Source organism: Python bivittatus, unplaced genomic scaffold (genome assembly GCF_059951505.1).
Source record: "Python bivittatus isolate LINGU-HERP-01145 unplaced genomic scaffold, Pbiv_v1 ctg000320_np1212, whole genome shotgun sequence".
Taxonomy (NCBI): domain Eukaryota; kingdom Metazoa; phylum Chordata; class Lepidosauria; order Squamata; family Pythonidae; genus Python; species Python bivittatus.
This window is the reverse complement of record NW_028277052.1, coordinates 12,565,180-12,581,428: the sequence shown is the minus strand read 5'-3', so window position 1 is coordinate 12,581,428 and position 16,249 is coordinate 12,565,180. Positions and strand designations below refer to the sequence as shown.

The 16,249-nt window shown below is 42.4% G+C and overlaps 1 protein-coding gene across 1 annotated transcript; it reads left to right on the top strand.

Moving 5' to 3' along the window:
• The first annotated feature begins 1,817 nt into the window (after window positions 1-1,817).
• LOC148216204 (uncharacterized) lies at window positions 1,818-8,079 on the top strand. Its single transcript, XM_088139165.1, has 9 exons — window positions 1,818-1,994; window positions 2,932-3,020; window positions 3,311-3,443; window positions 3,650-3,767; window positions 4,666-4,727; window positions 5,248-5,342; window positions 6,364-6,442; window positions 6,528-6,651; window positions 6,858-8,079. The coding sequence occupies exons 2-9, from the start codon at window positions 2,997-2,999 to the stop codon at window positions 7,510-7,512; spliced, it is 1,290 nt and encodes a 429-aa protein (XP_087995291.1). The 5' UTR covers window positions 1,818-1,994; window positions 2,932-2,996; the 3' UTR covers window positions 7,513-8,079.
• Window positions 8,080-16,249: the final 8,170 nt, after the last annotated feature.

Sequence of the window (16,249 nt, the reverse complement as noted above, 5' to 3'; positions counted from 1 at the left end):
TGCTAGGTTAAGAGATAATGATTTAAGGAAGGATTAAATAGGATATTTAAGTAGTAAAAGGTAAATTTGCTACTACTTTAAGGTCTATAGAGTGTTAGGAGTATAGGAAACTTCCAGGATCCCACAGTATGCTCTTGTCTGTTTGAGACTGGTAATGAAGCTCTAGATTCTTCATCAAAGATGAGACTTTTCTTATCATTTGCTAATTCTAACTACAGAGGCCAGGGACTGAATTTAAAAGGGGACTTTTTCCATGCAATGTGGGTGTTTCATCCCTTCTTTCCCAGTGAGCTACAACTCATTCTGTAAGAGTTGATGGGCTTTAAACTTCTAAGATTTTTTACTAGAACTCAAGGCTACTGTGAATGTTTTACCCAAGACTTCATTTGCCCACACCTAAAACTGGCCTTGAATTTGCCTGTGGTTATTGGGAAGCCTTTAACTAACCTGCTTGCAGATTTTCAATGCCTTTCAAAAACGTTAACATCTTGTGTGGTACTGTATTCCATTCTATGCTATTACAAAAACATTATTGGCACCAGGTATGCTAGAAAACAGGGGGTCTGCTTCATGCTTTCCACTTTCCATGAGTTGTATTCTTCTTCTAGGGGATGTGTTAGATCCACCACAGCAACAGCAGCATGAAGAATCTCACATTAACAATAATAGCCACATTGCTCCAGGAAGAGATGTCCAGGTAAACTTGAATTTTATTCCTAATCTATGCACTTTGGCATAACCAAAAATGCTATGAAATACTGAATAAGACTTTTTGAGATTTCCAAAGATCTCCATTACATGTTACATAAAGCAGAATATGGGGGAGAAAAGCTAAACTAGTTGTTTAAAGCTAAAGTTTGCTATTTGAAACATTTTTAACGTGAATATTGAAGGCTGTGTAAATGACTCATTGCTAATCGCTGCAGATGCTGAATTACATCCTGGGAAAAAGAAACAATAGTTAACTACTCAGCATTTGCAATATAAATCTCAGTTCTTACACCAAACTGCCTTCCTTTTTCCATACCCTTATTGTCTACCTTCTATTCTGATAGAGAATTTGAAAATCTTCCTGATGATTTTGTGACATTTTGATGGCTCTTGGTATAGTTAATCAGTCATGGTGCATACTCCCTGTCCACTTAGGGGAGTCAGGTCCAATTTTCATTGGATGCATTGATTCTGTTGAAGCTGTGCTTTAAAAATGGTCAAAATCAGATCTGGCAAAGGAGAGAAAGATACAGAAATATGGAATACAACTGGTGGATGTTGTCATTGGGGTTCAGTATTAATTGAGGGTGCAAAGGTAATGCCTTCAAGAGAAAATAGTTTGTTGTGAATAATGATTATTACTCCATTGAAAACTAGTGTTTTAGAAGAGAAGTGCTGCTCTAAAATAGTTTTTCATTAATTTGCTTGGTTTGGGTAGCAACCCAGCCTTTCTTGAAACTGATGTTAGGTATTGAGATGAAAACTTTCAAAATTCCGAGCAAGCATGGCCAGTAGGTAGGGAATGCTAGACCCTGGTGAGGGGAAGCTGAGGTAAGGCGGCAATAATTTGGAAATCATGTGGCACTATCAAATTATACTCATAGCTAGTTGCCCAGAAGCAAATAAGCTTAGACAATTAGCTGGTGAGAAATTACAGAAAAATGCACTAGCTGATGACTTTCTTGCACTTTCAGGTGTGTACCTAAAAAGTACTGATTTCAAGAAAATACAAGGCTAATAAGCATGGCAGAAGATTCTATTGGGCAGGGATCCTTGACCTTATAGAAAGTGATAGGTGAAAGGAAATCCTTTCCATGAAAGGATCTTTCATGGAAATGGTAATGATGACCTCCTTAGAAGTGTGAAACATAAGAAGATGGTTAATTTTTTTTTATAAAAATCTCCTTTTTAGCAAGTCCAAGATTCTGCATCCCGAAGGGAACGCTCAGGCAAGGACATAGGAAATCAAGATACCGAAGCAACATATCAAAAGCATATCCATGGTAAAATGTTTAGGTCTGACTGCTGAAACTTGAAACAGGAGAATGGTCATTTTTCCGCTAGTAACTTACAGCATCTTGTAGAGCAGTGTTTTTCAACCTTAGTAACTTTAAGATGCATGGATTTCAACTACCAGAATTCCCTAGCAAGTTCTAGCGTATTCCTCCTATTGTGTTTTATATTGCTTCATCAAAAAACTCTGTGATATTATAAAGACACTGTAAATTACTAACGGGGAGATTATCTATTTGTTCCATGAATTTCTTTGGGCGAACACATAGACCTTGGTATAAGGGAGATGACTTTCAGTCCTTCTCCAGCATATTGACTCAGAAGTAAATTCTTCTGCTTTCAGTAATAGTCAAGTTTGATTAAGATTACAGTTCAAATGTCTTGAACATTGCTGCTTTGAGGGGAAAAGTTCTTGGCTTTAAAGCTGCAAATGTGAGTAGGGATTCTTAAATCGCTGATTTACTATTCCTCCACCAATAGAAAAGAAGAATAAATGGAGGTCCAACACAAATTTCCTCCCCCAAATGCTTTCCCCATCTAGTTCAGTAAAAGGTAATGTTGGAGAAAATGTTTTGAGGACACTCCCCCCCCCCCCCCCGACACATAGAAATTGTAATGCCACAAGACTGAAATAAGTATAATTCAGTAGCATATCAAAAGCCACAATGACCAAAAATCATTGAAAAGTTCTGGGAGGGGAAAAAATATTGAGTGAAATAGCATCATGTAAACAGATTAGGAAGGGCACTGTGTGCTACACAATGAGCCAAACATTGGGTTATCAAGCAGAAACATGATCAAGTTTAGAGATGCTACAGATTAAGTCCCTTCTTTGTTTTTAATCTGGAGGGCACTCTGCAGAGTAATGCCAGTATTCCAATGGTATCAGATGTGTATGATGCTGACCTGATCTTCTTTTCTGTTTAGAACTTGAGCATGAGCTGGATATTGCCAGGAAGAACAACAGCAAGTTGTCTTGCCAGCTGAATGAGATGGATCACCTTGTATTCCCAGAGGTAGAGCTGGCTATTTGGATTGGGGATTTGTATTGGAAGTACACAACTGGGATTAAGAAGTCTTTGCTTTCTTGGAATAGGATGCCTGGGTATAAACCCAAGACTGTAGGTAGGTCCATGTGGACACAGCGCCATAATATGGAAGATGCATCTCCTACGTATGCTTCTGATGCTTCAACACTTACTGTATTTAGGTTGTTGCTGTTATAAGAGACTCACTGACTTTGATTATGTGTCCATGGGAAGAAAGCCTAGGTTTGAATCCTGTTTTGTGCTTCCTTTGGATGGAGCTGTCTGACTGTACACAGCTCAATCTCCCAGAGAGGCTGAAAGTCTACCTAGAGTGCCAGATGGTGGAAAAGCAGGAACTAGAGAGGAGAGCAATCGCAGCAGAGAAGACTCTGGTGGAACTGGAGCACACAGGTAAGAGAAATCAGACAAATCAATCTCCCCAAAGACTTCAGAAAGGAAAGCTGTTCTTGGTAGCAAAAATCTATGCTGTAAAGCATAGAGAACTTTGTTTTGAAGGCCAAGTCAACAACACAAAGTTTTATAATGTCTATTTCAAGGGGAGGTGATATGCCTTTCTTAAAGACACACCAATTCAGACTCTCTTTTCTGCTCCATAGTGACTGTTCTTCAGAGGCAACTGCAGGATGCTGGCTGTTCTTCAGCTCAGCCAGGAGAAAATCATCAGCCTACATCCTCACCTTCTCAGCCTTTCTCTCCTACCCAAGCTTCTAGCAGGTAAGCTTCATAGCTAGTGATAATGTCTGTTCTAGCCACAGAATTAATCCAAAGCAATGCTATGGTTACGCTATTCTGTTCCTAAGATATAGCCTTTGTTATATCTGTTTAGCAGCATTCAGCATGACCTATCCATATTGACTTTGCTGCTCCCACAACTATACCTTATGGAACATGTGCTTTACATGAAAAAGTCCCATCGCTAAATGGGTAACTATAATAATCCCTGCTGAAATCGCAGAGATCTTCATAAACACTTGAGACCAGCATTCCACAGACAAGCAGTAACGTCATCTTCAAGCATATGCCGTGCTGGCTGCAGTTGAAGGACGCTAGATTGCAAAAGCTGGAAAATAGTGAACTAGAGGGGAGATTATATAAGCAACTTCTAATCTTCCTAGCTGGATTTATGCCACTAGATTGCATAAACCAAATTACTGCAGGAACTCAACAATCATGCATATCCTGTTGCTAGGATAGTATGAATGGAGATTTCTATTCAGTTCCTGGAACCAATGGATAATCTTGCTGTGCCTGTTCCTGTCAAATGCAGCATTACTCTTTGGATATGTTAGGCCATAACTTTCAGAAATCTGAATGAACATGGTCATGCTGGCTAGGAAGTCTGAGAGGCCCTTCCCATCTTGAAGCTTCAGCTTGGTAGAAACTTGGTCTAATTCCCTTTGACTAATTTTTCTATGGAAGTAAGCTGAGCAAGTTCCATAGTTGTGGCCCTTTGATTTAAAGACCCTCTTTAATAAAAGACAGACTTTTCCCACTGGTGTCCTACTGTAGTCATGTAGATTTTGACATGCCCATGTGAACAGAGTTAATACCTGTGTGTACTGAACATCTCCCTAATGTTTTTTTAATGCTTAGCTCAACTTTTTTATTTCAGATTCTTTAAAATCAACAAGAAGCCTGCAGAAAAGACCACAGCATCAAACTTGCAAAAACAAGGTGGTATTTTTGATACTGTACTTAATATTTAGCTTGCATTAGACTTGATAGGGAAAGAGACTACCATGCTCAGCTTAAAGGAAACAGAAAAGCAGGGACGAGGCTTTCAAAAAGACATGTCCTTTACCTCTGTGAGAGTCATTCCTCCAAGATCAGTTAGGAATCTTCCTTGACCTCATTTCCATTCTATATCAAAAATTTGTTCCACTTATTCTAGCTGCCACCTTAGAAGATGAATCTATGTAACAATAGAAGAGATGTAGTGGCTTAAATTCTCATCTACCAAACCTAGAAAGCATAAATGTATCATCTAGATCAGAGGTGGGCAATCCATGGGCCTTATATGCCTTCTAGCATCTTATTGGTAGTCCTCAAATCTCCCTCCACCTGTGGTTTGGGCTGAAACTCTTAGATCTATTGGGCCTTCAAGGGTTTTAAAGGGCAAAATATGTGCTTTATGTCTTGCAGTAGGGAAGAACATCCAAAGCATTTTTATGACAACTAGTTTAAATCCTTTTAGGCAATGCTGTCTTACCAAAGCAGAAATTGATGAAGAAAAGGCTAGTCAAGATTCATCGGCGAGCTTTGCCAAAACCAGCAACCAGGCCTAGAGAGGTAAGGGTTTATGTTTGCTTCTCCAAGTAACGGATAACAGAGAAGATCAAAATAGTTACCCTTGGAATAGATCTATTGACCCCAATGAGAACTCTGGATGTCGTCTTAGTTTCAGTTGATCTACTCTACTTTTTGTCTGCATGTAACCATCTCCTTGTAAACACTAGCAAATAAAAGAAAATTGCAGGAGTAAAATATCTGGATCTCTGGACCAGTTTATGAGGTAGTGTACAAAAAAAGGAAGATGACTTTGATGGAAATGTGCAAAAATCGTGACTTAGTCTAAAGGAACTGAAAATCTTTTTAAGCCCAAAAAATGAGATAACATTTGAAAAGGCATCAGGCAGATGCTGTCCTGATTTACTGGAGTTTAAGGGAAGAGGTGCAGCACAGTCAGGCTTGCAATATTCTGTTATTGTAGCCAATCTCAGTAAAGTGTAGTTCTGGTCTTCCTTTGGAGCTGATTTCCTGATCTGGACCTAGTGAGGCTGACAGGGCTTTTGCACTGTAACAACCTTCTCTGGAAGCACCCTTTCTCCCCAGTACACTAGTACCATTCCCTAGAATGTCATAGCATCGTGGGTATTTTGCTGCCAGGAGCAGCATAGCTCACAGAAGTATCAAAACCTTCCCAACTGGCTTTCTAGCCTCTGCTTGAATAGATGTGGGGGGGGGGGAGCCCATAAACCCATAAACCCTTAAACCCATAAACCCTTAAACCCATAAACCCATAAACCCATAAACCCTTAAACCCTTAAACCCTCTGTAATTGGTTCGCTCTCAAACTGTTCTGATTCTTCAGAAACTTTTTTAATATTCAACTGCAAACATCTTTCCAGATACTTAAGACCATTATCCCATATCCTGGACTCATAAACCACAGCACAGGTTGTGGCTGCTTCTGTGTGACTTCCCTTTGGGTACCTTGGCAAATCTTCCTTGGCAGTCTTTTCTCAAAGTTACTCTTGCATTGAAAATTGGTTACTGTTTTACAGTATAACTCTGTTTCCTGCCTTTGCAGGTTTGCTTGTCAAGGGTGGAAGAACAACATATTGAACACAAGAAAGACTTATCCCAAACTATGAGCAGTCCTGAAGCAGGTATGAGTGATGGATGGCCTAGGATATATAGGGAGATAAGCTAACTCTCTGAGAGTCAACATTTCTCTATCATTTTTGTTCTCAGATTCCCATAAGAGTATGCTTCAATTTCCTGAAGCTTCCACAACTGGCAAGAATCACAGAAGTGGAGCTTCTGGCTATGAACAGGCACAGGTCCATAAAGATTATGATGACTATGTCCATAAGCGGTAATTACTAGCTGGATGGATTCTCATTTCTTGAGTCAGATTTGTCAACTTCAATAAGAGGAGATTTTTATTGTAAGATTTTTATTCTTCCACATGATACATGCACATGTATTAGCACTCCTACACATATACTCACATATACACAGAGCAATCATATCAGATTAAATGTTCTACATAACTTGTATGTATGTATGTATGTTTATTAGAGTACAAGAAGAAGATACTCTGAGTACAGCCAGTACTCTTCCAATGGCCACCCCACTGAGTAGAAGAAGAAGAAGAAGAGATTATGTTCATGAAATCTTTTACCACTCTTCAGTCAACCAAGAGCCTCATATTAAGAATCCAGTTCTGGAGAAATCTGAAGTAGAAAACGTTAGTGGATCATCGAACGTATCTTTGCTAAGTGGAGAGGGATGCAAGGAGAATGAGAATCTTGAATGTGTTAACAACCTTATAGATTCCACTAATCACAACATTTCTCAAAAGCCAGAGGTTTCAATAGACCTTCCACAGCCTGCTGCTTGGAAAACAAGGTCCATCAGAAACCCACAAGTCACTTCTCCCTTTACAGGGATGAGCCCTCTTGAAGATGATAGCCTGAGCTGTTGTAGTGTCCATAGATGTGACAACACAGTGGCTCTGCAACCAACTACCAGCCAGATTTTGCCTGCTGAGGAAACACCTTGCAGCATTGATTTCCTCCAACAAAACACAGAGAAAACTACCTCTGTGTCTAAGCTTTCTGCGTCTCCAGTCAAGACAGAGGAGAAGGAATTCTCCCTGGAGACGAATGAAGCAAATGTTCAATTACCATCCACTTCCATCAACTCTTTGGAAACAAAAACAAACTATATCTGAAAGGCACATCCAAGGTTGGTGAAGCAGAGGATGAGTCATGCATCTCTGCAAAATATGATTCATGCAGTTCTACAGAAAATGAGCTGGGGATGGCTATCATCTTGGATCTGCACACTAGAGAACTGCTGCCATCGTTACAAGATCCTCTCAGTCATCTTACCCACTGAAGGAAACCTTACGGATTTAACCAGGGAAATGAACTTCAGTGTGAGGCATTCCTACGAAGCCTGAAGAAATAAACTATAGCTTGCTACCCACAGAAACCACGCACTGATCACAATGCTGCCCTTCTGATGGCACCTACCTTGAAAATTTTAATGTTACACTGACCCTTGGTGGATTTAGTATGGATATGTGCTGACAATTAAAATACTTGTGTACCTATTGCAAAAGAATGGGATGTGGTAGTGGGAAGCTTAAATGTTTAATATTTAGCAACATCAGCAAAGTAACACTGCTTGTGTAGCATGAAGGTTAGTTATCTTCCTTTCTTAGATACAAGGAATGGTTAAGCTGATAATTGGTCTAGGAAGAATAACAAGCTATTTCCTATATTGTCAACTTGAAAATGGCACGTATATTTAAACTCTTACAAATAAACCATTTTTTAAAATGATGTCGCTGTATAAAATACTATTCAGCCTAGGTGTTGTTCAGTAACTGGCCACACAATGGTGCTGTTAACACTTACAGTAGATCTGCCACATGCCATTTATGGAAAAATGAGGCATATTTCAGATTCTAAGGGTCCATTTACACTGGTTGTGAGGATCAGTAAAACTTAATTCTCAAGGAGACATTAGTTGCCACTTTCCCCTTCCTGCTGTACGTCCAGACCAGCCTTTCTCAACTGGGGTTCCACAAGAGATTGTGATTGCATGTGTGCAATGCTAGTGTAGGGAATCTTTATGCCAGCCTGCCACTTTGCTGTTGTAAATGTTGGAGAATGTGCATTGTGTAGGTTAGGAGTGTGTTGTGAAGTTTTTGTAAGTTTCGTTATTTTTTTCCAGGGGTTCTGTGATGGAATGGTGTTATGAAGGCCATGCTCAGGGAGATAAGCATCTCCTTAGCCCTCAACAGGAGCGTGGGAAGTTTAAGAAGATAAAGGTACCACCCTAAGGAATTCACGGTGTTGTGGCTTGCTGGCTTGGGAACTTAGGTTCAGTCTGGAGAGATTTCTGTCTTGAGGTGGAAGCTAATAAACGCGACAGAACTATATTGCACTGCCTCGTGGAGTTCTATGGGCTGAACCTGACATCAGTCTCTCCAGACTGAACCTAAGTTCCCAAGCCAGCAAGCCACAACACCGTGAATTCCTTAGGGTGCTGCCAGTCTCATCATCATAAACTTCCCACGCTCCTGTTGAGGGCTAAGGAGATGCTTATCTCCCTGAATGTGGCCTTCATAACACCATTCCATCACAGGTTCCCTGAGACCTAAAAATTATTTCAAGGGTTCCTCCAGGGTAAAAAGACTGAGAAAGGATGGTCTAAACCCGTGGGAGTTACATCCTGAAAGTCAAGACAGGGAAAGGGTTATATGTAGCTTGGCTACAACAGGGATGGGGATCCAGGACCTTCCAAATGTCAAATAGCTCCCTTTAAACTCAGCCTTTGTGATTAATGGGAATTGGGCTTAAAGATCTACAGCAGTGTTTCTCCACTTCGGCCACTTGAAGATGTGTGGACTTCGACTCCCAGAATTCCCCAGCCAGCCATGCTGGCTAAGGAATTCTGGGAGTTGAAGTCCACACATCTTCAAGTGGCTGAAATGGAGAAACACTGATCTACAGTAATGAGCACTCAATATGTGAAATAGCAACTCATGAAGCTCATTGTTTGGGCAAGTCTATTTGCAAATCTCTGTGCATGTTCAGAAATCTGATGTGTCAATGAGGGGAATAACTTGTGCATTCGCACACTACAGGTAGTCCTTGACTTATAACCATAATTGGGACAGAACTTTCATTGCTAAGCAACATGGTCATTAAGTCAGTTGTGTCTGGTTTTACAATCTTTTTTGCCATGGCCATTAAGTAAATCACATGGTCATTAGGCGAATCTGGCTTCCCCCATTGACTGTGCTTGTTGGAAGCCCCCTGGGAAGGTCGCAAATGGCGATCACATGACCCTGAGATGCTGCAACTGTTGTAAATACATGCCAGTTGCCAAGTGCCTGAATTTTGATCATGTGATCGTGGGGATGTTGCAATGGTCATAAGTGCGAGGACCAGTTGTAAGTCACTTTTTTCAGTGCTGTTGTAACTTCAAATGGTTGTAAGTCGAGGACTACCTGTAACAGCAAATATGAGGTATTTTCCCCAAATAAAAGGATCCTGCAGTCTAACCTCTGCAAGATTTGCAGCTAACCCAGGCTGTATAATGTCTCAAGGGCAAGTGAACATTAGCAAATCATCAAAACTAATATTTACTTAACATCCAAGGTGAACTGTTCATAGAACTGGGCAAGCCTAAATTTAATTCCCAGTGAAATAACAGCCCCCCATCCCAAGTAAAACACATCTGGTAATGCTCCCATAATCTCATTTTTATTACAGATATATGGGAAAATACTAGATTTTAACGGGGAAATAGAGCTGTTTGCACCATCTCAAGGCATGTGTGAACCTGAGATCACAAAGGAAAAGAAGCTTCTTCAGAATTTCTATCGCATGCTGAGAATGCAGCATACAACTGCCTCCTATTTTTAAGCATTGCAATGTGTAGCTTTTCCTTCACTCAGTTATAGTTGGCATTTAAAAGCATGTAATTGTGTTTTCATCCTGGTCTCATTTGCTTTTCCTTGCCCCTTCCCCTCTAAGAACTGCCCAAGATCTACAGCCACAATTATTGAGCCGCCCCCAAGGTTTTCACAGAAGTAAACTGACCCTTAAATCGGCTTTCTCCAATTTGGGATTACACCTCTCAGCATTCCCATTATGTGGAGTGGCAACCATGGGTATTGTAGTCCCTTTCTGGAGGTGATCAGATTCAGGAAAGTTGACATAAATGGAAAAGCCAAACATTTCCAGCCGATTTCTGTGATCTGATGGCAGGGGGCGAGTATTTTTACTCTGACAATTTCTTATCTCCAGCAAGAACTAAGTGGAGCAGAAACCATGAAACTGTTCTGTGCTTGCTGAGCCGCAACAGGAACTAACCAGAGATATATAACAAGCATTCTGTGGCTTGGGTGACAAAGAGCCAGATTTCCCTATTTAACAGCTTAACAGTGTCTCCCTGTGATATGTGTGTGTGGGTGACAGCAATTAGGAACCTCGATGAGCTCTTTCAGAGGAGACAAAAAAAAAAATTCTGCAGAATGAAGAAGCTAATTTCTCTTCTCGAAAAGGGAAATGCCAGCCAGCTACCAGTGGGATTCAGAGAACAAGACAAGAGGGGTGGGTGATTGGGGATACCTGCTTTAGGAACCAGGGTCTTTAACCAGGTTTATAGTGTTTATAACCCTGGTTGAAGAGTGGTGATCTCTTTCCTTTTTTCCTAATAGGGTCCGTGATTTTTAACCCCGTCCTCTCCAGGCTGGAGATCTCTTTTGCCTACTGATTTCCCCAGGCTGCAGCCAGGTGAGAATTTGCCTTTGTTTTTAAAATAAGAACCTATTACACTTTTCAAATACATAAAAAGGGTGGAAAGAGTTAAATGGTGAGTTTTGTGGCCATCCGATGGTTGATGATGTCTGAGTGGGAGAGTTTTAAAAGAGAAGTGGACAAATCTATAGAGGAGCAAGCAAATGTTATCATTAAATTAAATAGATATCATTAGCCTTGATATCTATTTATTAGAACCCTTTAGATATCACATGCTGTCGAGCCTTGGTGAAAGAGAATGATTACCTGTCCATCCAGACTTTTAAGCTTTCTGAATGCATCTTGCTGGCCCCAGTGCAATGCTGAGTGCTGAATCAGAGTCCAGGAGGGATCATCTTACGAAAGAATTTGAGATATCAAAACAAAACATCTATTTTCATCTAACTGCAGCAATCTTATTCTGGTCCCTCATTTTCAGGCTGGGATTCTGCTAATCCTTGGTGTTCCTGTCTACCTGGGATCTGCATTTCTGGTTGGGGATGAAGGCCACATTTTCTGGAAGCCAGATTCCAAACAGTGGGTGAGGCCATGACCAAATGAAATATGATTGAATGTAATTAGAGTTAACAAAATACCATGTTACTTTTTTCCCCAAGATTCTCCTTTTGTCATCTTAAAAAGGACAGGTCAGTGGCAAATTTTGGAGAGGTTCTGGTAGCTGCTCTTACTAGCCGCAATGCATTCCACTGACTTCTCTTACAGAGGTAATGGGAAAAGTAAGCTGCTTTTCCATCCCTAATTTTGCCTCGCCCCTCCTTCCCTGCTTTGCTATCAGGTCTTCAGGAGGAATAGCTATTGGATGCCATCCTCAGCATTTGCCATCTGAGATGACGATTTCATTTGTCTAACGATAGGGCTGGCTCTTTTTGTAGCCCACCGCTGACAAGTTAACCCAGCTTGGAAACTGATCTCAAGGAACTAATTGTCTGGATCCTTTCACTTGGGCTGTCTTGCCAGAAAGCTGAAGAGCTGCCACTCCCTGAGAAATCCTCCAGGTAGTTTTTAGAGTAAAGTAATACCTAGAACATTCAAGTCAGAGGAGGAGGTAAGACTCAGAGACGGGGCAAGTTCTGACTTGTGCGTTGCAGGTTTGGGAAAGGAATGAACTTCAAGGAGGAGGCAAAGCAGGGGTGGAGGAATGAAGATATGAATCTGGCCAGTTCTCAAGAGAGAAACATGGGGGAAAAAAGTGCTCAGCCCAGCAGCAGAAGACAAACTGAATGACTGTATTGCAGAGATACTTAAAAGAGCTGTTCAGAGAAATCACTCCTCTGGATTTTAACGGTGAGCTGGAAGATAGGAGTAGTGGATGCTTGAGAGTAGCCATGGCTTGAGAGATAGCCCTGGACCTTAAGATCCAGAACCGGCCCATAAGCTGTTAACCAACTGGCAGGGGTTCCATTTACTTCTCTGTTTTTGATTCATCTACTGCCAGAGTTGGAGACATCAGAGGCTCCTCTATTAGCTTATGATCTTACCACCGTGTCACGGTAGGCAAGGGCTCTAAGTACTATTTGACCAAAAGAGAGCCTGGATATCTCCAAAACTGGACATTTCCCCCTCTCAAGTATGCAGCAGATGCAGCAGCACTGATGGCTCAACATACAATATCCATACCTAGATGTCATTCTCAGACATCAAACATTGCTACCTTCTCATCAAGAAGACAACCTTTGCCAGCCTCTTCCTCCCTTTTTGTTTGTTCTTCCCTCCTGAGTGAAATCCCACTAGTTCCTCTGCTCCTTCCACAGAATGAGCTGTTGTCTTGTCCCATCCTGTTTTACAGCTCCAAAGAGCATGTCTCTGTAGGCTACTTTCAAGACACCAAACCATATGAGGCTGTACACACTCCACACCAGCCACCAACAAATCAAGAAATTAGTGAGGCTGCAGCAACAGAAAGAATAAGACCTCATAAAGAACTGTGTACCAAGTCAAATAGCTGGTCCATTTTGTTCAATGTTGTCTACATTCAGTGGCAATGGCTTCCGAGAGGACCTTCTAAATTAAGGCACAATCCTGCTACTTCTGTATGATGAGCCCCCTATTCGTGAGGAAGGTGGGCCTGGCTATTGCAAGCAATTTCAAGATATCCCTGTGCCAGTAGTGTTATATCCATGGTCAGGGAAATGCCAGTGTAAGGCAGTAAATGCTGTTTTCATGCACAGTGCCTCTGTGTGTGAAAGGGCACCCCGTACCCTCAGTGGAAGGGATTTCTGGTTTCTTCTACCTGTTGGGTCCCATCATAGCCCTACACTGGCACCATTAGGTAAAAGATCCCTAATACAGAAATGCCAACACACTAACATTTGCTCAGAAGGCAATGGAAGCTTGCCATCATGGTGAGCATACAAATGCCGGGAAACAATAGCAATATATTCCCTTTTATTTTCGTGAACAGGGGGAAAGGTTGTACATTTAGCATTGAACTAAAGGTGGGGGAAGAGGACACTTTTAGTTACTAGCCAACAAAGAAGCACCAATTGGCTGGCAGTTTCTGTGTTGAACAATTGGTCAGAGAGGGCAATCACTGATTGGCTGGCAGTTCTCTGCACTCTACAGACTCACCCACGTGCCAGTGCTGCTGTTCAAACAGGTCTGAAAATAGTCAAAACAGACCCGATGAACCTTAGATGCACATTTTGCTGGATTCAGAAGGATTGAAAGGTGGAAAAACATCTAGTGCTCTGGGACAAGGTGTAGGGAACAAGCTGAATAATTAGGAGCAGATGAATTAATGGGGTGTGATGAATAACAGAGATCATGGACAGCTGCTAGCAACCAGAGTAGAAAACGTTAGCCGAGTGCTGTGACTCTGTATAAGGCAGCTTTGTAAGATCGCTCCTCATGTGGGATCAAGCATGCGTGCATCCTACTTCTTGCAGGATACGCTGCACTGTCTACCAGAGAGAGATTATTTGCGATTCTACCAGTCTCATTTGCATGATTTTACTAATTCCATGGTGTCATTTGCATTGTCTTTGGAGATTTGTACAGACCAGGCTTCCAAGTAGTAATGCCACAGAGTCTAGCAGGGAGTTGTGTTCTGGATCTTTTCTACCTTCTCCCCAAGTTTTGTGCCTGGCGGGGATGTTGCTGTAGGAAGATTGAAGTTCTCCCCACGGAAAGTAGAGGAGATGCAAGTGAAGTTCTGCGGACCGGGTGCCTATACTGAAAGCAAACCAAAATGGTGGTGGATGGGGACACTTTTGGGCAACTTTCAAAGCACATTGGGAAGAGGCAGGTAGTAAGCATGACCTAGACCTTGGATATTTGGTAAGATGAAAAAGAAGAGCCTTCTCTGACTTAGACTGGAATCGTTCCTTGCAACTTGCGTTCAGCAGGATTTGCACCTTGCCAACTGTGTATATTTGCACTGCAGGTCTTCAACAGATAAGTCTTTTATTTGACATGTTTGCTGTTAAGTCTGTTCCAATGTCACGCCTTTCATCTTTTATATCTAACTATGCTGTGAGGAAAGGTCACTCAAGAACTGAAAAGCAGTGCGGGGGGGGGGATTAGGCCACCTTTCTGCCAGACAAAACAAAACAAAACCCCATAGTTGTTTATGAAAAACATGCAATTTAAGAAGAGTGAAAGTATGTGGATAGCAAAACTCATTGGAGAAAAAAACAAACAGTCAAGGAAAAGGCAGACAAAGGAGAGACTTCATCATTTCACTACGGTTTGTTTTTGGCAGTCTTCCCCGTTCTGAGCGTGGAGTTCCAAGAATTTTGTTTGCCATGCTCACTCAGAATTCTGGGAATTGTAGTCCTGCCATATTGTGATGGTACCAAACCTGACTTCTAGCTAGCTAGCTAAACATTTGTATAGATGGTTTTGAAAGGAGATTGACAAATGAAGGGAGGAAAAATCTATCAACCAGAATTATTGCTATCTGAAGTCTTGGCGTAAGGCAGAATTCTTCTATGTACTCAGAGGAGACTTAAATGGCATTGGGACCTCAGGGTGCAAAATTCCCGTATTAGAATATTAGAGAATCTGACAGAAAATGAGAGTGAAGAGGGAAAAGTCTGCTAGGAGACCTGTTTTCCTCCTGAATGTCTTCCAGCAACCATGATGTAAACAGAACCAAAGATATTTCTTGCACTCCAAAACTCTGTGTAAAACCTGGTCCGTTAAAGACTTCATGTGCACACGCTCAGTTTAGGGTTAACCTTGGTCGGTGTGGTTTGCTGTTTTGTGGCTCAGTATTTTTTATGAATCCAAACTCTTTCGTTAGTATTCAGTTCAGTGTGTTATGGTATAACCCAGAAACTGACTAATTTAGTAAACAAGTTAGCAAGGTTGTGTAAATCCAGCTCAAATTACAAACATAAAGCAAGAGATTGCAAGTTAAATAGCTACCGTTTCTAGCCAGATCTCCAAAGATTCTTGCATGAATCCCTGGAGAGCTGCTCTGAGGCTATACCAAAGATCCCAGGCGGGATTCAGTAGAAGGCAATCTCTGCTGAACTGTTTTGTCTGGACATCATGCGAACCTCAAGTAGAGCTTAAGGCGGCTGGCCTGCCCCCCTCGCCGTGCCTTCCTCAAGGGACACGTCTCCGTCGCACCGAGGCTCTCTTCCGCGGTCCAGAGCCGGCTCCTGCCCGCGGCTCTTCTCCCCGACTTCGCTTATTTCTCGCCCGCAAAACAAACGAGGCCGGGTGAAGCCACACCACTGCGACCACCCTCGATATGAATCTCGAGCGGAACATCGACAGCCATGTCCTGTGAAGTCTGGAGGATTTGTACAGTTTTGCACCACTAACCCCCACCGCTGAGAGACGACTCGCGCTCCTTCACGCCGAGCGGGACAGGAGGAGGGACGGAGCGGCCTCCGGGCAGGGAGACGGCTCGCAATTTGCCCAGCCTTTCCTGCGCTCGGCGCAGTCAGCTCAGCTCCGCGGGCACCCCTGCCCTCCCCGCCTCCCCGCCAGGCGTCCTGGCGGGCGTGGGGAGGCGGCGCGTGCCGTCCGTTGGCGACACATATCATTACAGCCGCCTCTGCCCCCCCTCCCCGCCCGTCCGTCTCCATCGCGCCTGGCAGCTGCCAGCGACGGCGGCGCAACAAAGCCCGTCTTGGCTCCCCCCGCCGGGCCGCTTTCCCCGCGTGCCCAAACTGAGCT

Bases quoted from the DNA above. Each gene is read 5' to 3' on its own strand.
- LOC148216204 (XM_088139165.1), top strand. From the start codon at position 2,997: ATGGATCACCTTGTATTCCCAGAG. The intron at 3,768-4,665 runs GTAAGCTTCATA...TTTTTATTTCAG, and splicing joins CCTACCCAAGCTTCTAGCAG to ATTCTTTAAAATCAACAAGA. The intron at 6,652-6,857 runs GTAATTACTAGC...TATGTTTATTAG, and splicing joins GATGACTATGTCCATAAGCG to AGTACAAGAAGAAGATACTC.